Source organism: Heterocephalus glaber, unplaced genomic scaffold (genome assembly GCF_053883595.1).
Source record: "Heterocephalus glaber isolate CG9 unplaced genomic scaffold, H.glaber_assembly_v1.0 deba00001472, whole genome shotgun sequence".
NCBI lineage: Eukaryota > Metazoa > Chordata > Mammalia > Rodentia > Bathyergidae > Heterocephalus > Heterocephalus glaber.
Window position 1 is genome coordinate 87,350,115 of NW_028258315.1, and position 24,709 is coordinate 87,374,823.

General features: G+C 36.8%; 1 protein-coding gene across 15 annotated transcripts in view; it reads left to right on the forward strand.

Annotated features, from left to right (window-relative positions):
* Dnah12 (dynein axonemal heavy chain 12) overlaps positions 1-24,210 on the forward strand; it is a 277,734-nt gene extending 253,524 nt beyond the window's left edge. For 14 of the 15 annotated variants that reach the window (XM_087182321.1, XM_087182327.1, XM_087182326.1 and 11 more), the window contains 9 exons: positions 382-519; positions 3,717-3,950; positions 5,131-5,319; positions 8,176-8,279; positions 12,311-12,515; positions 15,150-15,287; positions 15,722-15,813; positions 17,448-17,515; positions 19,344-24,210. In XM_087182321.1, coding sequence (XP_087038447.1) covers positions 382-519; positions 3,717-3,950; positions 5,131-5,319; positions 8,176-8,279; positions 12,311-12,515; positions 15,150-15,287; positions 15,722-15,813; positions 17,448-17,515; positions 19,344-19,534 — 1,359 coding nt within the window. In that variant the 3' untranslated portion in view covers positions 19,535-24,210. The remainder of the gene's footprint in view (positions 1-381; positions 520-3,716; positions 3,951-5,130; positions 5,320-8,175; positions 8,280-12,310; positions 12,516-15,149; positions 15,288-15,721; positions 15,814-17,447; positions 17,516-19,343) is intronic. The other variant, XM_087182331.1, reaches the window with a different exon arrangement.
* The last annotated feature ends 499 nt before the right edge of the window (positions 24,211-24,709 follow it).

Here is a 24,709-nt window from a genome sequence, read left to right on the forward strand (position 1 = left end):
GCTGAGATTATAGGCATATGCCATATATTGGAATTTATTCATATCCTAATGACTAATCATCCTCCTTACAGTCTCAGGTATATTCCAGCAAGTGTATAGGATACCATTTGAGTATTGAATTTGTAAATATCTATGAATAATACAAAGGTATTACTAGCCTATACTTTGGTAAAATGGTAATATTGAATTTTAATAAAGCTTAATATTACTGTGGCTTGTCTAGCTTTGGAGACTTAAATTAAGTCATTAGATGCTTTTTTTAGTAAATATTACTTTAGAAGTTTGCAAAGACATAGAATCTTGTAATGAAAAAGATCATCTATTCCTCTCATTTTACTAATGGAAATCTGATCAGAATTTTTTCTAATTTTTACATTAAAGGCATGGGAGAAGTTGCTGTTTGGAGTTTGTTTTTTTCATGCCCTTGTACAAGAGAGAAAAAAATTTGGTCCTCTTGGTTGGAATATCCCATATGGATTTAATGAATCCGATTTACGCATCAGTATCCGGCAACTACAGGTAAAATTGGGGGAAAACTAACATTTATGAAGGATCACTATTTACCAGGCCCTAGGCAAGTGCTTTTGTCAGAGTAAATGATTCAGTTCTTCCAACGCCCCCAGTAGATAGTTGTAATAACTGTGGTTTATAAAGTTCCATCTGAATTCTTTCTGCTGCAAGTAATGGGAAACCTGACTTGGACTGGCTATGCAATAATGAAATTTATTATCTCATACAAAAAGAGATGCAGGGACAGGGATGTAGTTCAGTGGCGGCACATCTGCCTTGCAAGCGCAAGATCCCGAGTTTGATCCCTGGTACAAAAAAAAAGAGATCCAGGTGCAGAAAAAGGACAAGCTCTGGGGTTGGTTGATTCAGCAACAGTGCTGTCAAGGACCTTGATCCTTTCTGCCTTTTTGCAGTGCCTTGCTCAGTGTTGGCTTTATATAGTTCCTGTCTTCTACTCTCCTCCTCCACTCAGTCAACTCTGTAATTTAGATCTATCACTCAACAGAAGGAAGCTGCCTACTTTAAGCAGAAAAGTGATTTACTGAAAAGGTATTGGGTAGCTCTCAGAATCACCAAGATAGCTGGAGAACCAGGCTCAAAGGAAAGGTATCCAGAGTTATATCCATAATTACTCCACGTTCTGTTACAGCAGCATCTCTACCCTCTCTGAATATTAGAAATAGTAGCCTGCAGGCTGGGGATTTAGCTCAGTGGTTCCGCTGCCTGCCTTGCAAGTGCAAGGTCCCGAGTTTGATCCTTGGTACAAAAAAAGAAAGAAAGAAAGAGAGAGAGAGAGAGAGAGAAAGAGAAGGAAGGAAGGAAGGAAGGGTAGCCTACATATCTGTCTCACAAACTGTGGTTCACTCCAGACCTTCTGATGGATGTCATGACCATATCCAAAGAGTTTTTGCTCTGCTTCTTTGTATCCTATCTCCCCAGTTAGATCAGGGTGGATACATACATCTGAGTAGCCAAGCCCAGGTCACAGGCAGAGGGTTTAGCTGTAAAAGGAGCTTGGAAAACTGAGTGCCAGGTTTTTCACACAACCCCAGAATATATTTTTATTCTCTTCTTCTGTACTGAAAAACTTTTATGAAATGTGATCTCTTGAAGGCAAAAGGAAAGTGTTGATAAAGGCATATTAAGTGGTATTATGTTTCAATTGGGTGAATTTTTCTAAGACCACAAGTTTTGTGTGTGTGTGTGTGTGTGTGTTTGTGTGTGTGATTTTTGTTTTTGTTTTTTGGCAGTACCCGGAATTGAACCCAGGGGCCTTGTGTATGTCAGGCAAGCATTTGACCCTTAAGCAACATCCCCAGGCCAATATCCATAATTTCTATAAAACAATCTTGCAATGTTTAAATGAAGTTTGGTTTTAAATACAATTAAACATTTATAGTCTGTGGGCTCAAGGTGAAGCTACAGGTAGAGTGTTTGCCTAGCATGTGTGAAGCCCTACATTTGATCCCCAGCACAGAGAGGCAAAGAGATGAAGGGAAGGAGGGAAAAAGGAAGAAAGGAAGGGAAGGAGTTATTGATATTTTATCAACTCTGAAAAATAACAGCAGAAATCTTAACTGGAAGGGCCGGGGATTTAGCTCAGTGGTGCCGCTGCCTGCCTCGCAAGCACAAGGTCCTGAGTTTGATCCCCGGTACCGCAAAAAAACCCCACAAAACTTAACTGGAATGAGTTTGTTAACTTGAAAACTTTTACAAAAAATGTTGAAATTGGGCTGGGGATGATTACTAGTATCGAAGGAAAAAAAAGTTGAAATTAGTGTTTATGGAACTGTAGTTATATGATGAAATAACATTGATTTTATTTCATTAAATTTTGTATTGTATTAGTACATGTTTGCAGTTTACAGTCATCTTAGGGAGTGGTTACGTTTATGTATAACAGCTTGTTTATTTATTTATTTTTTTGGTACCGGAGATTGAACTTAGGACCTTCCGGTTGCGAGGCAGGCGGTGGAACCACTGAGCTGAATCCCTGGCCCGTTTGTTTATTTTTTAATCCCCTTCCCTCTTCCTCCCTCCTCCTCCAATTTCCCTATCCCATTTTTCATCCTTGTTGATACTATTAATCTTAGCGCATGCTATAGCATATAATGTTTGTATTAATTGAGGTTATTAGGTTCCTATACATGACATATCTATTCTACTTATTCCTCCTTTCTCCTCTGGAGAATTTAGAAAAAATTTTTTTCAATTTTTATACCATTTCTGCTTTAATTTCTGCACTATTAGCTAAATTTTAGAAACAGAAGAGCTCTCTATCAATCATTAACATACCATCTCAATACACATACTACCTAAAATTTCTGTACATTGGGTAAAGTATAGGATCTAGAACTGAAAGAAATACATTCAGGTTTTCACGTACTTCATATTTTCCTGACTATATTCTGCTCTTCAGCATTACTGGGAGATGAGTAAGACAATGTGCAACTATGTAAATAAATTGCTTTATGACTATTATTCTGGTAATAAGGAAACTAGAAACAATGTGTATTGCCTATCAGTGGAACTGTGTCATAAAGTATGAACTAGATGCTGCCACTAAGGTTTGAAATTGTTTTTATCACATCATGAAAAGTGCCTAAACCAAACACCAGATTCTCAGCCTTGCCACTAATAGCATTTGAGGCTGGGAACACCACTGTTTTGCAGCATCACAAGCCTCTACCCAAGTAGATGCCAGTAGCACCCCACACTCTACCACAGTTGTGACTATCCAAATTATCTTTAGACCTTGCTAAATGTCCCCTCAGGGACAAAATAGACTCCAGCTTATCCAAAAACAAGGTTGATCCAAATTCACATCTTAAAAATATTTGGATTTCCATGTCATCTATTTCTGGGGTCTTTTCTTTTTGCAGTGCTAGGGATTGAACTCATGGTCTTGCACATGCTAGGCAAATGTTCTACCACTGAGCTATATACCCCCATCCCATTCCATGTCATCTGTTTTTATTAAATGTTTTTCTCATTAAGGAAACAATATGTATTTATTTCAGAAAAAAAAAGAGAAATGCAGATAAACAAATTCAAAAGATGACATTAAATTCCAGGTACTCAATGACAACCTATGATGATAAAACTTTCAGCCCCTTTCTGTGTAAATAGATAAGTAGTGCCACCTTAACATGGAAATAAAGTAAAAGAAATAAAGGTTTTTCTTTTTTCATTTTCCTTTGTTTCAGCTATTTATAAATGAATATGATACAGTTCCATTTGAAGCTATCTCTTACCTGACTGGAGAGTGTAATTATGGAGGAAGAGTAACAGATGATTGGGATAGACGCCTCCTGTTAACCATGCTGGCTGACTTTTACAACATACACATAACTGAAAACCCTCATTATAAGTTTTCTCCCAGTGGAAACTATTTTGCACCTCCCAAGGGCACTTATGAGGACTATATTGAATTCATTAAGGTAATTAGTATCACTGAAAATAGGGTTTGATTAATGGGAGATTTTTCAAAAAACAAATCACATGGGCCAGGGATTTAGCTCAGTGGTGCTGCTGCCTCCCTCGCAAGCGCAAGGTCCTGAGTTTGATCCCTGGTACCAAAAAAAAAAAAAAAAAAATCACAAAATGTCCCCTTCCAACTATACGCTTAGACAAGCATTGTGGCTTCAGTAGACTTTCACTGTTTTTCTTTTCTAATTGTTACTGAAAATTATAAAAAGTTTGACTCTTCTGTTGTTTGATATTGCTTCATAACCCTTTTTTGTTGTTGTTGTGCACATATCTGCCCTATAAATTAATGCTTTATAAGACGGGAAAAGACACCCTTTCCTCTGTCTGCTCATGTTATTGGCTGGGGCTTATAAACTAAACATAAAATATAGATTAGCAGGAGAAAAGCCAGACAGTTTGTTTTGATGATAGTATTTTTAGTGCTCAGAAGCTTCACAGAAAAGAAGTGAGAAACAAAAAGAGGCAGTTGTGCTTGGGAGTTTATATACCATTTAAATAAAGGGTGGTAGATTGTGGAGAATTAATTTAAAAAGGAAAAGTGGCTTGGGCTTTTAGGGCAATAAATTGTGAGAAAGTAATTAAGACACACATGGAGGAAACTAATGGAAGGTAAGGGTTATCTTAGTAAGATCTCTTGTGCAGACTCTTCCCAGTGCCAGCTTTCAGTGATAAAAGATTGCTGACCCCATCCTGGTACAGAAGAGGAGGAAAATGTATGCTTAGCTTTCAGGCAGAAAAGGAGAGAACTCCGTATCTACTGATTGTTTGTTTGTTTGTTTTTTGAGACAGGGTCTCACTATGTAGCCCAAGCTGGCCTTGAACTCGAGGTGACCCTCCTGCCTCAGTCTCCCAAGTGCTAGGATTACAGACATGCACCACCATACCTGGCCCATCTATTGATTTTAAATTGCTTTCAGCTCAAAACAATCCTCATGCTAAAGTGGCATATTTGGGGGTGGCAAATCCTGACTCTCTTCCATATCTAGTTAAGAGGTGATGTATGGGGCCGGGGATTTAGCTCAGTGGTTCTGCCACCTGCCTTGCAAGCACAAGGACCCGAGTTAGATCCCTGGTACCAAAAAAAAAAAAAAAAAAAAAGAGGTGATGTATGTTTAATCTATTTTCTGGTAGACACTTCCATTTTCTCAAGACCCTGAGATATTTGGATTACATGAAAATGTTGATATCTCCAAAGATCTTCAACAAACAAAAATCCTTTTTGAGTCCTTGCTTCTCACCCAGGGAGGCTCCAAACAGACAGGCTCCTCAGGAAGTACTGACCAGATCCTATTAGAAATTACCAAAGATATACTCATCAAGGTAAGACTTAGTTTAAAATATGTTGTTTATACTATAATAGAAATAAAAGTGGTGCTGATATGACAATCTGAAAACTTTATTTACTGCCATTATAACCTTGAGCAAGATACTTTACCTTTCTAAGCATTCATTTCCAAATCTGTTAAATTGTGAACATAGTACCAATGGTGTGAGATTTCTGAGGACATTAAAGTGAGCATCAATTTAAAGTGGTTTACCAAATGCCTGGCACATAGATAAGTTCTTAGTAGCTATAGCTGTGAATGAGCTAATGTACCTATGATTTATTTTAATTTCTAAATAAAAGGTAAAGGACTTTTTTTTTTTGGTACCAGGGATCGAACTCAGGACTTTGTGCTTTCGAGGCAGGCACTGAAAACACTGAGCTAAATCCCTGTTCCAGGACGGGGTTTTTTTTGTTTTTGTTTTGTTTTGGTTTTGGTTTTTGGTACCAGGGATCAAACTCAGGTCCTTGTGCTTGCAAGGCAGGCAGCGGAACCACTGAGCTAAATCCCCAGCCCAGGACATTTTTCTTTAATGGAGGAAATGTTCTGAACTTGCTCAAAGACAGAATGGGTTGGGGCCAGGAATTTAGCTCAGTGGTTTTGCCATCTGCTGTGCAAGTGCAAGGACCCGAGTTCGATCCCTGATACCAAAAAAAAAAAAAAAGACAGAATGGGAAAGGATCATAGTCCAGGCTGGCATTAAACTTACTATGTAGCCCAGGCTGGCCTCAAACTCTTGGTCCTCCTGTCTCAGCCTCCTGAATGCTGGGATTACAGGCATGTACTACCATGCCCAGCAAGAGAATGATTTTTGGGGGGGGGTATGTGGGATTGAATTCAGGACCTTGTGATTGCCATGCAGGTGCGGTACCACTTAGCTACATCCCCAGCCCAAGAGAATGATGTTTAATCTCCACCTTAGAAAGTGAGAAAGTACAAGGAGATAAGATCAGTGCTAAATTAGTTACTGTAACTTTCTTTTTTTTTTTTTTTTTTTTTTTGTACCAGGCATCAAACTCAGGTCCTTGCACTTGCGAGGCAGGCACTGGAACCACTGAACTAAATCCCCGGCCCTACAGCTTTCTTTTTTCATAACATAACCCAAGGTAGTTAACTCGACTAAGTAAAGTAGAATGGTATTCTATTTTCCCCATTTTTCTGTAAATCTTAAATTCAATAGTTCTTTATTCAGGGCCAGGGATTTAGCTCAGTGGTTCCATTGCGTGCCTCGCCTCACAAGTGCAAGGTCCTGAGTTCGATCCCCGGTACCAAAAAAAAAAGCAGTGGCAAAGTTTATTTGAAAAAATAAAAGTGAAGAGAGAAACTGGCTCTGCTAAGTGAGCTTAGGCTGAGTAAAAGAGGAAGAAGCAAGATAAAAGTATGCCCTGGAGAAAGCAGGGTGGGCTATGGTGAGGAAAGCCATGATACCAAGTTCTTCTTGGTGTCTGTGTCCTTTTATAATGTGCAAATCTGGAGGAAACCGGAGAGAGCTTGTACACCTGGGTCCTGAGAGGCAGTGCTGGGATCCCACGCCTCAGGCTGACATCAGGTTTAGGCCTCCTATTGAAAACCTGCTCATGAGAAGTCCATGTGCAGGGATTTAGGAACTGTTCTGTGTACATGTTCTGAGATCTTGTAATGAACAAGTCATGCCTACTTTCCCAGCCAGCTTTGCCACACCCTAATATCCTATGTCATTAGTACTATAAATATGCCCATATTTCAGTGTCAGTCACTCGGACAGAGTGGAATCTGGCCCCTAGGTCATTTGCCTTCAGAGCCCAGGGGCTGTTCCACTACTCCATTTTTGCATCACTCCTTGAACTGAGTCTGCTCGCCACAACCCTGGCTGTGGCCACTGGAGAAATGAGGGAAGCAGCACTGCCTATGGCATGGGTGGAAGCATATGAGCCTTCCCTCACTTCACTTCTAGACTGCTGCTTCTGCCATCTGCTTCTTTTCACACATGGCTACTACTGTGTCTGTGGTTTATCTTTATGGGAAAAGGTTTTTGGCCTCATGGAATGGTGGCTCTCCCAAGATCCATAACATGGCACCTGGCAGAGGCATTTGGGTTAAGTGGGTTGTTCAGACCCAAAGTACTTTGGGATGGCCCCACTTAGTGTGCCTTAGAAAATTGTTTTGTACCACACAGGGTCCATCACCTGGGGACAGTCAGGGAAGCTCAGCTCTCATAGTCTACAGTTTCACTGATTAGGGAACTCCTTTGCCCCTTTAAGAGTGTGAATACCAATGTCTTAGGACCTGATCAGCAGTCCCAAAGCCCCCTTCATCACTTCAGTTTCTCTGAGGGGCCTCATACATATCACACATTCAATGGCTTTCTCTCCCTCTCTGCCCTGGAATCCTGCTACACTTACAAGGGTAATTATTTGATAGTGGAATAAGCTAAGCTGTTTGGAACCAGTTGATAATTGATTAGAAATAAATATAAAAGTTTTGAAATGGGTAAATAACTTTCATCAGTTAAAAAAATAAGAATGAATTTACAAAAAGAAATTATATAACTTTTCAGAAATATGTATCTTCGGCAAAGTGCTAGTTAAGAACGTGAGCCTTGGAATCAGAGACCTGTGGGTTCAGACTATTTGGCTATGGGCCTTTGGGCCAGTGATTTAACTTCCCTGACCTGAAATGTCCCCATGTATGGAATGGAAATGATAATGGCCACCTAAGATTGTATGATAAAGATTAAATGAGATAATTTGTGGAAAGTAGTTAGCACAGTGCCTTCCAAATAGTAACACTCTCATCTTAGCTATTATAGATATTGCAGTCAAATGACACTAGCCATTCTAAGAGTAATTTGTGATCTTCAAAATCCATTTAGCTTCCAGAGGATTTTGACATTGAAATAGCATTGCTGAAGTATCCTGTGAGATATGAAGAGAGCATGAATACTGTGTTAGTACAAGAAATGGAACGATTTAACAAGTAAGTATCTATATCCCCAGTGATTCAAAAGGCAACAAAGTTAATACAAAGATACACTATTATTAAATTTAAAATTTTAAGAAAAGGTTATCAAAACCTATTTAAATTTTTCTTTTTAATAACCATTTGCCCCAGAAGATAGTAACTTTTGTCATGTAAAACTGATGATGAAAAAGAGATCTGTTCTTACTGATTGAAAATATTCATTAGTCATAACTTTTCATCCATTTATGATTATCCTCAGGAAGAAAAAGACAGAGTATGCATTAACTCCTGTGGTCATTTTTTTTTATCTTTTGTCTTTTTTTTTTCTGATACACATCCTTACTAAGTCCAATCTAGGTTAACAAGGTACCCTGTGATAATAAATTATTTGCTGTGAATTTTTTTTTAAATTTTATTATAGCACCCTAGCCAGTGTGAACTAGTATCTCATTGTTTTTTGTTTGTTTGTTTGTTTGTTTATTGGTACTGGGAATCAAACTTGGGACCTTGCACTTACAAGGCAGGTGACGGAACCACTGAGCTAAATCCCCTGCCCTTTGGTTTGAATTTTTAAGTGAATTCTACAGTTAAATATGGAATTAAGGAATGTAGAATTGTTTTGGTTGTGAATTTTCTGTAGTATTTCTAAGTTACTTTTGATTTCCAGACTTCTTGACATTTTAAAGTAAAATGTATTGAAACATCACATTTCCCTAATCAACTCAGTGTTTCTCTTTGTGTGTGTATGTTTGTAGTGCTCAGGATTGAACTCTGAGCTTTGTACATGTTAGATAGGCACTCTACCACTGAGCTACACCTAGCCCTAATATACTATTTCTTATACAAAGACTACAATTGTTTATGTATAATGATATGCTGTCTCTAAGCTGCTCAAGCTTCTATCCTCATAGGTGTTTTGTTTTTTTTTTTGGTACCGGGGATTGAACTTGGGTCCTTGCGCTTGCAGGGCAGGCAGGGGCAGGCAGGGGCAGGCAGGGGCACCACTGAGCTAAATCCCCCACCCTCCTCATAGGTGTATTTATGATGTTCTTAGCAGTTTTGGCCTAAGTGGGAAGCAATATATTTGCAAGTATATAAATGAATATCCAATTTTTATGCTTTAATGCAATGTTTTTCTAGTTTGTCATTGTATTACAACTTTTTAAACTTTTTTCATATTTGCATGTCACCTATAATACTATTTATTTAATATATTTCCTTATATGATTTTCTACTTAAATTAGCTGGGGCTTCTCAGAGTAGTCTATAGATTCAATATAATCCCTATCAAAATTCCAATGTCATTTCTCTTTTTTTTTTTTTGGAACCGGGGATCGAACTCGGATCCTTCCGCTTGCAAGGCAGGCGGTGGAACCACTGAGCTAAATCCCTGGCCCCAGTGTCATTTCCCTTACCCAAAAATTCATATGGAATCATAAAATAACCTCAAATAGCCAAAGCAATCATGAGCAAAAAAAACAAAGCTGGAAGTATCACTACCTGATTTCACACTGTATTACAAAGCAAGCAATTACAATTGAAAAAGTATAGTACTGGCATAAAAATAGACATACCCACCAATGGGACAAAATAGCCCAGAAAAGACCCCAAGTATATATGTATGGTCAATTGACCTTTGACAAAGGTACCAATAATATACAATGGAAGAATGACAGTCTCTTCAATAAATGATGTTGGGAAGACTAAGTATGTGAAAGAATGAAATTATTAGACACTTATATCACTTATAAAAATCAACTCAAAATAGTTTACAGTCAATCATAAAACCTGAAATTATAAAACTACTAGAAGGAAATATAGGGGGGAAAGTACATGACTTTGGCCTGGGCAATACTTTTTTTAGATTTGACCCCTAGATTGCATGCAGCAAAAGCAAAGATAGACAAATGGCATTACCTAAAATTTTTTTTTTAATTTTCTGTATATCAAAGGAAACAGTAGAGTGAGGAGACAAATTAAAGATTAGGAAAAAATATTTACAAGTCATCTGTCTTAGAAGGGATTAATATCCATAATATATAAGGAATTAAAATAGTTCTATAGAATGAAAGCAAATAATCTGATTAAGAAATGGATGGTAAGCTTAATAGACATTCCTCAAAAGAAGATATTGAACAGGTATATGCAAAAATGCTCAACATCATTAAGCATCAGGGAGACACATATCAAAATCCCAGTGGGGTCAGGGATTTAGCTCAGTGGCACACTCCTGCCTCGCAAGCGCAAGGTCCTGAGTTCGATCCCCAGTACCAAAAACCCCCCAAAAAACAAAAAACCCAAAATCCCAGTGAGGTATTCCCCCACTCCAATTAGAGTGGCTTTTTTTAGTATTGGGGATCGAACTCAGGTCCTTGCGCATGCGCAGCAGGCAGCGAAACCACTGCGCTAAATCCCCGGCCCTAGAGTGGCTATTTTTAAAAAGACAGGTTCTGAACCCTTGTACAAAGAGAAAAGGGAACGCTTGTACACTGTTGGTGGTAATGTAAATTAATGCAACCATTATGGAAAACAGAACTCCAAAAATTAAAATAGAAATATCATATGATCCAGCAATCCCACTTCTAAGTGTTTATTGAAGATTTGAAATAAATATATCCAAAAAAGCACTCTTGTGTTCACTGCAGCATTATCTACAATAGCCAAGTTATGAATTAGCCTAAATGCCCATCAAGCAATGAATGAATTTTTGAGAATGTGGTACATATACCCAATGCAATACTATTTAGTCTTTAGAAAAGAAAAAAAAAATCTGTCATTTGTGACAATGTGGATAGAACTGGAGAACACTATACTAAGTGAAATAAGCCAGACACAAAAAGACAAATAGTGCACGTTCTCATTTATAGTATGTAGAATCTAAAACAATTGAACTTACAGAAGCATAGACTAGAATGGTAGTTACCAGAGGCTGAGCAGTGGAAGGGGAATGAGGAGATGATAGTGAAAGGGCACAAAGCCTCAGTTAGATGAAAGGAATAAGTTTGATTTTTTTTTTAGATCAGTAGCACAGCATGCTGAATATAAGTAATAACTGAATATAATATATTTCAGTATTACTGAGAGTAAGTTTCTAATACTTTTATCCCAGAAAATGTTAAATATTTGAGGTGACATTAATTAGCTTAAAATAACCTTCTTACTTGTACTGTATTCAAAAATCATAATACTACTTTGTACCCCATAAACATTTACAACTATAATTTGTCAATGTACAATAAAAATTGTTTTTAAAGGGCTGAGGATTTAGCTCAGTGGTTCCGCCGCCTGCCTTGCAAGCGCAAGGATTTGAGTTCGATCCCCGGTACAAAAAAAAAAAATTGTTTTTAAAAATTAGCTGGGGCTGCAACTGCAAGGACCCAAGTTCGATCCCCGGTACCAAAAAAAAAAAAATTAGCTGGATCCTAAGAAATAACCAGAGACAAAAGTTTAGATATGCCAGTTTTATCACTTTTTATATTTAAAAATATATGCATAGTGATTAAAATGAAAGATGTTCATTCACATATCACCTAAAATTACCTCACTTATCACCAAATGGGAAACAGTTAACAGTGAAGAGACAACTTAAAGATTAGGAGAAAATATTTGCAAGTCATCTATCTTATAAGGTATTAATATCCAAAATATATAAGGAATTTAAATAGTTCTATAGAATGAAAGCAAATAATCTGATTAACAAATGGATAATTGGGCCAGGGATTTAGCTCAGTGATTCTGCCACCTGCCTTGCAAGCACAAGGACCTGAGTTTGATCCCCGGTACCAAAAAAATAAACAAAATTTAAAAAAAAAAGAAATGGATAATTAAGCTTAGTAGACATTCCTCAAAAGAAGATACCAAACAGGTATATGGAAAAATGCTTAACATCACTAAGAATCAGGGAGACACATATCAAAATCCCAGTGGGGCTGGGAAACACTCCCATAAGGTTATGAATGAGATTCTTGCTATTTGGTCTTCTGGAAAACTATATGTTGACCTTTACTATCATGTATATGTTGCTGATATAATTTCTTTCATTGCAGTTTAACTATAACTATATGTAACACTCTGCGGGACCTTGAAAAAGCTATTAAGGGTGTGGTTGTAATGGATTCAGCATTGGAGGCACTTTGTAGCAGCTTGCTTATTGGAAAGGTTCCAGAAATGTGGGCCAAACGATCATACCCAAGTCTTAAGCCTCTAGGAAGCTACATCACAGATTTTCTAGCCCGGTTGAAATTTTTACAGGTAAAAGAATATGTGAAATTATATATGTGTATATATTTATGGACTGAGGAGTAATGTTAGTAACTGACTACAGTTACTTAATCTCTCTGAATGGAATGTGATTAGCAGTTTCATGGTGATCTAACTGAAATTTTAGAATCTTGAAAAATATATACATTTCAAAGACTTGAGTAAAATTATTGTCCAGTCAGGTATGTAGCTCAGTGGCACCTTGCCTGCCTGGCAAGCACAAGGTCCTGAGTTCAATCCCCAGTATCAGAAAAAAAAAAAGAAAACAGAGTATCAATTATTGTCCATTATCTTAAAATTGGTACTTCTTATCTCTTATCTCATAAAACTGGGAAAAAGATGAATGCTTTGAGTCCCCCAACACACGTGTGCACATGCATACGTGCACACACATTCACACACATATACACACGAGGATGTTCAGACCACAGGAAAACTTATGACAAGACACTGGTTTTCCTCTTGAACTACCCTGCTTGCCCTACCCTATAGTTGATCATTATGCAGAGGTATGGGGAGAATCCTAGAAATATCTTTTTGGAATTTCACAAAGATATATGTCTTTAATGATCAGTTGCTGTGACATTGACAGTGTTATCACTGTGACAGAATACCTGAAATAAACAACTTCCAAAGAGAAAAGATTTATTCTGGCTTATGATTTCAGAGGCTTCAGTCCATGGTTTATTGCCCCTATTGCTTTGGGCTTGCAATGAAGCAGAACATCATGTGGTAGAGGTATGTGGTTAGAGCAAGGCTGCTGAGCTCATGGCAGTTAGGAAGTAAAAGAGAGAAGGAATGGGAATCCCAAAATTCCCTATAAGGACACACTCCTAATGACCTAATGGGCTCCAATAGGCCCTATATCCCAGTAGCACTACAGCTAGACACCAAGCCTTCAAAACATGCGCTTTTGGGGAGACATTTAAGAACCAAATAAAAACAGTTGCCTTTTTATTATACAAAAACCTTGTTTCATGTTGAAGTAAATCATAAAATAACCAGTGCTTGTGAGGCTATAAAATACAGTTTGGTTTTATTTGTTTGTTTGTCTGTTTTTTGGTACCAGGGATTGAACTCAGGTCCTTGCGCTTACAAGGCAGGCAGCAGAACCACTGAGCCAAATCCCCTGGCCCCAAAATACAGTTTTTCTTGTTTCCACTTTAAATTTTTAAATATTTTTTTCCTAGTCTCTTAGGTCAACCATTTGACTTTCTTGCACTGTGAGACTGTTTCTTTTGGGGTGTGTGTGTGTGTGTGTGTGTGTGTGTGTGCGCGCGCGCACATGCATGTGCTAAAACTGTGAGCCAAAACAAAACAAAAAAACTGTGAGCCAAAATAAATCTCTGCTCCTTTAATATGTGGGTTTGGGGTAGTTTGTCCCAGAAAAGTTACTGAGACACCTGTGTAGCTGTGGGATAAAAGGTACTGTATCATATAGGATCAATTCTTTTGTAACAAACAAAAATTCTGACATAGCAGAAAGAAAGTTTGTTCCCCCACGTAACTGAAAAGTCCAGGAGTTAAAGTAGTTACAGATATGTTTTGACTTGGGGGCTAACATGGTTACCTGGTCCTGGCTTCTTGTACTCTCAGCTCTGTTTCCTTTGGGTTAACTCTATTCTCAGATTCTCATCTATAGCAACAGGATAACAGCAGCAACTATGGCCTTACCTCACACAACTTCAAAAAGTTGAGTTTCTTTTCCCTAAAAATAAGAGTTTCTGCATCTTTGGCTTTGAATAGATCCCATGTCCATTCTTTGGTCAATAACTATGGCTTGAAGTGTGACTGACCAGGCATAAATCATGTACCTACCCCAAGAGGCTACATGAAACTGCACCACTGGAAGGCCTTGGGGAGGGAAAGAAGGGTAGTATTACTTTAACACAGGCAGAAAAAAACAACAGGCGCTCAGCCAGCACAGAAGAGACCACCAAAAAGTTCAGTTTAATTAGACACTTGAAGAAAAAGAGAAATAGAGCTAAAACTACACTCTGGGACCAGACTCTGAAGTATGTTGCACAGGAGACTAAGAAGCTTAGGCTTTAATTTGGTGGATGAAGAACTCAGTAGGTTGCTGAAGAATTATATGAGATGATAAATCTGATCCAAACTATGCATGGTCAGATGTTTTCCAAGCAGCATTGTTCTAGATGTATTCAGCAGAGAGAGGGAAGAAGCAAGAGGGCAGTACACACTATTACAGAAAGAAGACCAGGAGCATCTGAACTGGAGGGGCCACTGGGCACGGAGACAAGGAATTAGAAGGGTTAAGGAACTGGAATCAACACATGAGGGCTAAAGCTAATTTTAATCGTAGTGGCTTTTGAGTGGGGTAAGCAACATAATAAATCCCCAAATAATTTACATTTAGTCTTTTGTAGAAGGTTTGAATCTTTCAAAATGTATTTCATTCAGATTAAAGCTTACATTATTTTGAATTTCCAAGAAGTGTAACTAGAAAGGAAAAGAGCTAGGACAGTGTGCTTGATCATACTAGTGATGGAGTATGTGGGACACACACACACACACACACACACATCAGTATCAGGAATTGTATGTCAAGTAACATTTGGAGAAGTGAAAGGATAGACATAATGAATTTTGTTTTCCCTTTTATAGGACTGGTATGACTCCGGAAAACCCTGTGTGTTTTGGCTCTCAGGTTTCTTTTTCACCCAAGCCTTTTTAACTGGAGCTATGCAGAATTATGCCAGAAAATACACCATCCCTATTGATTTACTAGGATATGAATTTGAGGTACAGTAACTACTTAAACTCAACAGTACATCATTACAGCACAAATCCATTTTATTTAAGCAAGAAGGTTATGAAGAATTCATATGACCCATTATAGGAAATTTTACTTTTCAATTTGTGTTCCATGAAGAACATATATCACTAGTATAGAACTTTCCTATTTTCAATATTTGATTCAAATAATCCAATGTTGTTCTACTTAAACAAAATTAATGTATGCTGGAGTAAAACCTCATAAAATGCTTCAAAAAGAGCTATACATTACCATATACTATAGCAGAAAAGATTTATACTTAAACAAGCTGTAATAGCTTATAATAGCTATGTAACATAATAGAGTTTCCTGAATGTGTTCTGAATATTTAGCCAGTGTTTCCTTTCTCAGACTAAGTTGCGTATTAGAGAGCATTCCTAGTGTGGGCTTCTCCCTGCAGGTGATTCCTTCTGATACATCTGACACAGCACCAGAAGATGGTGTTTACATACATGGATTGTATCTTGATGGAGCACGCTGGGACAGAGCAAGGTCAGTAGTTTTCAACTGTAAAACTCTCTTTGGTTGTACCTGAATCATTGGTAATATAGGCAGGTGGTTTCGGGGTCTGGTGCTATTTTTTTTTTAATTAAAAGACCTCTTCTAGGGAATAAGTCAAATAATACATCAGAATTCTTACATAAATCATTACTCAGGTTGGGACAACTGCTGTGTGATTATTTTTAGGTCTAAACAATTTTTAGTTAATATTTCAAATATTTCAGTGGTCTCAGTAGAAAATTTGGTGAAGTTATTTTCCTGCTTTATTTTGTTACCTTTCATTTTATAATGTATAGAACTGACCTAATTTTCTTTATATATTTTTCCCAATTTTCAATAATTGAGTTATAATAAAGTTTCTTTTTAGTGAACAGAAAACTGTTTCTTGCATGTTCATGAAATAATTAATAAATACTTTGAATAAACATTGAATTTCCAGCTTCACTCTTAGGAAACTATTCCTAGTTTAAAATAAATAGGGTTAGTAATGTCAAGTGAAATAAATCAGACAGAGAAGGTTAAATATCACATGATTTCTCTTATATGAGAAGCCCAAAGCATAAACAATTTAAAGAGCAAAATAAACAGGGAAATAGACCTTTTGCAGATGGGAAGGGGAAATAAGGATAGAGGAAAAGGGAACCAAAGGAAGTGAAAGTAAAATAGATTAAGAAATGAATATGTACCAATTCCCCATGATGAATGTATTCATTATGTGTCACAAACATGTACTAATAAAAATAAAATAGAGGCAGGAGAGGAGAAAATATTTCCCTTAGCATCTTGGTTTTTACCAATCCATTCATAGGCATAATTCTCCATTTCCAAAGGCAGGGCTAGACTTTGCTCCCAAGGGCATGTTAAAGATTGACATTAAAGACTGAGATAGAAAAAAATGCCTAACACTGAGCACTAAAGTAATTCCACAGAGATAATTCTGAAACAGCGTTATGAGGAGACACCACTACACATAGTTCTTTTTATTAGTTTCCTTTTTCAATCACTTTTCTGACATTTTTGTTCACTTATTTTGCCTTCTATATTTATTCCTTTTTCATTTACCTCTTTATCTGCAGTACTGGCCTCGCACATGCTAGGCAATTGCTCTAACACAGAACTACGTGCCCAGTACTTTTTCATTATTTTTTTATTACTACATGTTTGCTATACATAATGATCACTCTATATGTATTCGTTTTTCCTTTTCAACAAACAATGGAGCATAATGAAAAGTAATCAAATTTCCTAGATAGGCTGTTCTATACTTGAATCTTGACACTTGCACTTAAAAGCTATGTGATTGTGAAAAGAGTACTCAGCATCTCTGAGCCCCCATCTTTACCTGTGAGATAAAGCAAGGTCACTGTCAGAGTCAACTGTGATGGCATAATGTCTGCCTTGTGAGTGGTACTTAACAGGCAGGCACTGATGTTTGTCCACTGTGTTATATTTCGCCTTTCCATAATTTTCTTTTGTTTCTCTCAATTCTTCATTGCCTTCTTCCCCTCCCCCCCTCTTCTTTTTTAATGTTTCTTCTCCTATATAAAAACCAATATCCAAGTAGCAATCTGTTCTAAGAAGCAAATTTCAGAAATAACTAATAACTTGTCAATTTCTCTTTACAGTGGCTTGCTTGCTGAACAATATCACAAACTTCTGTTTGACCTGATGCCCATCATATGGATGAAACCATGTAAATATATTTTTTCACAAAATTTCCTTGAGTTTTAGGGAAAATAATGATAACTTATTAACTGCTACTTGAAATAAATTTTTGTTCAAACCTTTTAGGATTTAACTTGATTGTAATTTTCAAATGACAAAATATCCACATTGGAGATGCATTGTTCCCCTTTTTTTGTGTGTAGCATTTATATTATTTTAGGACTATCATTCTGCTTCTTTGTGCTCTTAGCTCACAGGATGGATTTTTTTTTTTTTTTTTTTTTTTTTTTGGTACCGGGGATCGAACTCAGGACCTTGAGCTTGCAGGCACGGTGCCACTGAGCTAAATCCCAGGCCCTGGATCATTTTCTTTATACTTCCCACACACTTCTACAAAGGCTTTCAGAGATTGAATAGTTGCGGGCCAGAGATTTAGCTCAATGGTTCCACCACCTGATGCGCAAGTGCAAGGACCCGAGTTTGATCCCTGGTACCAAAAAAAAAAAAATTGAGATTGAATAGTTGCCATCCATATTTTGAATCTGAACTCCCTTTGCATACTATTTAGAGACACAAATAGGCTTGACACAGTCTCCAGCTAGTGTCTAGGATTTTCTGGCTATAAGAAACTCTTAAGCCAAAGAGCCAGCCAAGGCATATATGTTGCAAGCCACAAGGGGTGGAAGCCACTTTTGCCCCCTTAGAGAAGCCACTTGGTCCTTCCTCCTTGTGCCATTATCAGTATTTTTTAATTCTTTTTATTTTTTTTTTTCATTGCTGTAGATGGGACCCAGGGCCTCCCGAATTCCAAACAAGTGCTCTACCACTGAGCTATACCTGTAACCCTAATTTTCTTATTCTCTTTTTGGTTTTTGTTCTTTTTTGTACTGGGTATCGAACTCGGGTTATTGTGCTTGTGAGGCAGGCGGTGGAACCACTGAGCTAAATCCCCAGCCCTTTCTTCCTTTCTTCCTTTCTTTCTTTCTTTCTTTCTTTTTTTTTTTAAACAAGGTCTCACTATGTAGTTCAGGCTGGCCTTGAACTCACTGTGTAGCTCAGGCTGGCCTCAAACTCAAGGCAACCCTCCTGCCTCAGCCTGAGTGCTGGGATTATAGGGGTGCGCCACCATACCCAGCCAAATTTTCTTATTTTTAAAAAGCAATAAATAAAAACATTTGCAAATCACCCAAGAATCACCACCCAATCTATCAAATATCTCCATTATTAATGTGGTTCAATTTTGAGAAATGTAGCTAGTTTAGAAAGACTACTAATACTTTATATCTGGCTTTTCAGAAATTGAAGATTCTTTTTGTTGAGTTGGCAAAAAAGAATTTGTTAGTGTATTTTTCTTTCTTACTAGTAACATGCTAAAGACATACTTTTAACTTCTTATTAATGGATTTCTTCTATTAGTGCTGTAGTAGTGTTTCTCTTTTTGAATCTTTCTCGTTACTCATACTGTGTTTTATTCCTTCCTTATCTCCTTTTTTTTTTTCTTTTTTGGTACTGGGTATCGAACTCGGGTCCTTGTGCTTACGCAGCAGGCAGCGAAACCACTGAGCTAAATCCCCGGCCTTCTCCTTTTCTTATTCCTTGCCTTCCAAATCCTCTTGAGTCCTTTCATCCCTGCTAAGAGATCAGGACTTTAAAATTTATTCTGGACTTCTAGACCTAGAATCATTTACTACATGAATCATATAATAATATACCAATAATATGCCAACTGTAAAAGCAAAAACTTTAAGATCTTCAAATATCATAAAACCTTACATTTTTACAAGACAACAATTGTGCTTTTATTACCAGTGACTGTTTTCTCTTTACCAAATGAATATATTTCTCTTTTTTACAAGCACATAAGTCCAAGATTATGAAGTCAGATGCCTATATCTGTCCACTGTACAAGACAAGTGAACGTAAAGGAACTCTTTCCACTACAGGACATTCTACTAACTTTGTCATTGCAGTGTTGCTAAAAACAGACCTACCCATTCAGCACTGGATCAAGCGTGGTGTTGCTCTGCTTTGTCAGCTGGATGACTAAACTGGACAAATTAGAAAGTACCTGAAAATTTTAAAATATTGTTTCTACTTACTTAAAAAATTATAAAACCAGATAAATTGATGTCATTCTTTTAAATGGTCTTTGTGAAAGGTCTTTGCATTCATTGGTCTCCTCTCCAATACACCACTCTTGATGGAAATTTGGCCTTCTAACCATTTTTTTAACATCAGAGTCAGACACCAGTGGAAGAAAGTGTGAAAAGAAGTGTTACTTTGAAGCATGTGAAAAAAAATCTGAAGCTTTTAGTTTTAGTTTGATATGTATGTAAAAAAGATTGTGGAGGGGGTCTGGGATTTAGCTCACTGGTGCCACAACTGCCTTACAAGTGCAAGGTAATGAGTTTGATCCCCAGTAGGGGGCGGGGGTAGAGATGGGACACAGATTGTGGGGATCAAATGGATAAAATTTAGCTACTACTAGAAAATTATTTTTCACTAATGTTAAATCATTTCTTCACTTTCAGTAGTATTTCACTTTCTACTCACCTACCTAAAGTTATGGGTCATGAACATTTTACATACCTACAGAAATTATAAATAAAGAAAATATTAAAACAATGTCATAAAGGCACATTTATTATTTAGAATATTTCTATTGATGAATTATTAATTTTAATTTATTAGTTTTATTACATTATTTTATTACATTTATGAGCTTTATTACATTAAAAATGGGTACTTAACAGGAAAAATATTGAAAAAATGAAGTATGGAATTTTTAATATTTATTGTGTATTCATAAAAAAGCACCAAAACTTTCAACATCAACTGTTTTGTGGTGTACAAAGTTTAAAAAATAACAACAGCCGGGGATTTAGCTCAGTGGTTCTACCGCCTGCCTCGCAAGCGCAATGTCCCGAGTTTGATCCCCAGTACCGAAAAAAATATATATAACAACAGAAGGGCCAGGGATGTACCTTATTAATGCTGTGCCTGCCTGGCAAGTGCAAGGTCCTAAGTTCGAACCCTGGTTGGGGGGGAGACAAAATAAAATAAAAAATAACAGAAATTCCTACAAGAACTACAATGAAAATAAATACCAATAGAACTGTACAAAAAATATCTATTTCAATTATCATACCTAATACAGTTCTCACACGTGACAGCAGCACATTCTATTCACGTGTATTGCTTAATGACAGCACATGTGTTTTGCTTTCCTGGCCTTTTTGTAGGACATTCTTGACATATCACTGGTCTTGCTATTTAATGTGTTAACAGGAACATAAATATCAATAAAGTATTAAATTCTTAATATGTAATGTGCATTTAGAATAAACATCAACATTTCCACATCAGCTGTTTACTTAATAACAAAACCTAAAAGATAACATCAGAAATAAATTCCTATATGAACTACAATGAAAATACAAAAGTCTACAATGAAAATAATCTTTGCTTCAGCTGTCACACCCAAGGCAGTCTTCACACATGACAATTCCATGTCCTGTGCACATGTCTTGCTTACATTGACAGCACATGTGCTTAGCTTTCTTTTCCTGTGTGGCAGGCCATTCTTGTCACCTCTGTTCTCTTCCTGATCTGTCAGGAGCTTCATACTATATTGTACAATGTGCACTTAGCAGGAAAATAAGATATCAGTAGCATAAAATATCAAATATGTAATGAGTGCTTAGAATAGACATCAATATTTTCACATCAGCTGTTTACTTGCTTCCAAAACCTAAAAGATAACATCAGAAATAAAAACCTATGTGAACTACAATATAAATACAAACAAAAGTCTACCACAGAAAAAATCTTTGCTTCAACTATCACACCCACAGACGTCTTCACACATGAAAACTGCATGATCTAGTCACAAGTATTGCTCAATATGATAGCACATATGTTTTGTTTTCCTGTCATTTCTTGTAGGGAACAGTGGACATCTTCTTGGTTTTCTTGTTGTCATAGCAGGTCTTTGTGGTGCTGTGCCTGCCTGTTCACCTGTCAGCTCACCAGTGTGCTCCACAATTTTTTTGTGCAGTTCCCCAGGCAGAAACATTTGTTTTTCCTTTGCTGTAAATGATCTTGTATGAGTTCCAGTCCCAATTCTCTAAGAAAATTTCTCCATGGAATTTTGTACTTGTTATTTTCATTGCAAACTATCAAACTATTTATACCACTTATGATTAGGATTGAGTAAAACACAACCATTGACCAACGCTTTGTGTTTCAATGAGTGACATCATAGTTGCTGCATAACTCATCAACATCTACTCCACCTTTGATTTTGTTGTAGAAAGTTTCCATCTCAGGCTTCTGTTTTGTCAAGGTTTCCCTATCAATATTTTCATCACGGAGTAATGTTGACATCAGCAGTACCAGTTTGTTTTTCTTTGCTGTATAGGAGGCCAATGTCATATTTCTGAAATTCAAAGATTGTACTATACAATTCTCTATTTTGAAATCGCAACATTTCATTTGGAATTTCTGCTTTGTTCTTGTGTACCGTTCCTACACTGGTCAACTTGTACTCTATTAGCAAATGTAAAATCAATTGGAAACTGGTAAACCAATTGTTGAATGTCACATTCCGATTAGTTTGGGAGATGGGTGCAACAAGTCTGTTCACAACATCATGGGGTGGGGGGCACCCAGGGATGTAGCTCAGTGGTGCTGTGCCTGCCTGACAATTGCAAGGTCCTGAATTCGATCCCTGGTATGGGGAGGAGGATCATTTGGTTTATTGCTATATGAATAAGGACCTGGTGGGTGAGTTTCAGGATAAATTTTTAAATTGAAAGCATAATAAGTCTTCACATCTACAAAGGCATAAATTTTTATGCCATATTTTGAAGCATTTTTTTGGTATGTATTGCCTGAAACTACAGTGGCCATAAAATGCTACAAGATGTTCATCAATTGTCAAGTATTCAGAAGGTGTATAAATTGCTTAGCAATTACTCACAAATCTGTCAAACAATGACCAGATAGCATCTAAATTATCAGTTCTTTTTCTTTTTTGGCAATTGGTTTTGTCATCAAACCTCAGGCAATTTTGAAGGAAACCAAGTTTCCTCAGTGTCATTGTTATTCTACAAGCCTCAAGCTCACACTCATGGTTTTCCATAAGTCTTTTACAGTCCTGAGATTACCATGAGAAAGCCCTGCTAAGTACAGCAAACCTGTGAATGCTTACACTTCAACTAGTGAGGTGTCATAATAAATACCTTTTTGAGTTGTCAGGTAAAAGGCGAAAGACCAAGACCAGACCAGCCCACAACAAGCCTTTATTAGGGGAATAGATCTGCCTGGCTGTCTCTGAACAAAGGAGAGACAAAAGCAATATGGCCGGGGCATAACCAACCAGATTTCTTAGATTTTAACATTATGTAAATTTATATCAAAATATTTCCCTAAATTAACAATCTATTTTTTTCTCATTGAATTTTAAAGTTTATACATTTTTATATTCTTACATATTGAGTAACTGAGAAGATTTTTTTATCAATGTGTATGTCTTTTTTTACTAGTACATGTTTGTAGTACATGCAGTTTAGAATCATCTTGGGGAATGGATACATGCACATAATACAGCTTGTTTCTTCTTTTTAAAAACTCTTCCCTCCTTTTCCCTCCCTCCTCACTTCATTCCCCTTTCCCCATTTCCACCCTTACCAATGTTGCTAATCTTAGCTCATGTTTCTAGCATATAATGTTTATATCCATTGAGGTTGTCAGGTTGCTGTCCATGACATATCCTTATTCTACTTGTTTTCCTTCCCTATCCTTCACCCCTTGTCCTTGATCTCTTGGACCCCTTTTCATCTCCCAGAGATCCATCCCCTTGTCTCCTGTTCTTCCTTTAATATTCTCTTTGTTTTTACTTTGCCTTACTCACGTGAAAGATATCATATGGTATTTAAGCTTGTGTGTGTGGTTTATTTCATTCAACATAATATTTTCCAGGTGTATATCTTAAACTTCTCCTTCTCAAGAAAATGAATTTGTTGGAAACAGAACTAATAGTAAGCATCTATTTATTGTAAATGGTTAATCTAGTGCATTATCATAGGAGGAATATAACAGATGGTGATCCTATTTTTGACCATCGCAGTTGAACCAAAATTATAGGCAAGAACATATATATATAATACCATTATTAATAAAGACCCCAAAATAATGAATTAATTTATTTGAAGTATATACATATATGTAAATTGGGCTTATAAAAATTATACTAGAATGAGTCTGTATCTTAAAATAGTAGGCAAAGAAATTTGATATAATACTACAGACAAATTATCACTAAAATATTTTTAAAAGTGAAAGACTTTCATATCTTAACATATTAATGGCTTTTGAAAGCATCAGAGATATTTTTCTTCATTAATTTGTTCAACTTTATAATAAAGAAAAAATTTAATGGGTGTTTGCTAGTTTTTTGTCCTATGTTTCATAGCATGTGTCTCACTACGAGTGAAGCAAAATCATCACAACAAAGGAGTGAAAAATAAAAAAATTACATCCAATAATGTCACAATAATAATAGCCAAAATAAACTTATGATCAGCAGAGAATTGAAACAAGGTTGCACAGTATAAAATGTAGTAGGGACACACCAATCTTAAGCTATTTTGCCTATACATTGCAATGCCTTGCAAAAAAATATTAAAAACAATGGAACAAATAAAGTAAACTGTACAAATACTAAGTACTCTGGGAACTGTACTCTATTCCCCAAATTTGCACATGCACAAAAGGCCTGGTTGTCATTTTGATTTTGGAATAAATAGAATATGTGAGCCATTTAAAGAGTGAAATAGTTCAATGGACAACTAATTAGAATTTGCAAAGCATACCTAGGGGCACAGACAGGCTTCATTGTAATTTTTATCTTTTTTTAATATCCTCTGAGGGATTAGCACTTTATTTTCTGGGCTACAATCCCTGTCCTTTATTATGGTTGAATGTGTTAACAGCCTCATCATAGACTCTTGTTCTATAGTAACTTCTGATAAATCTTCCTTCTTACTCTATGTTCTGCATTTCAACTTACAGCCATGATTTCTATGAAGGAAAACTATTATTGTACTCTGTTTTTTTTTTCGTTTGTTTTTGGTGTTTTTTTTGGTACCGGGGATAGAACTTGGGACCTTGTGTTTGCGAGGGAGGTGGCAGAACCACTGAGCTAAATCCCTGGCCCATG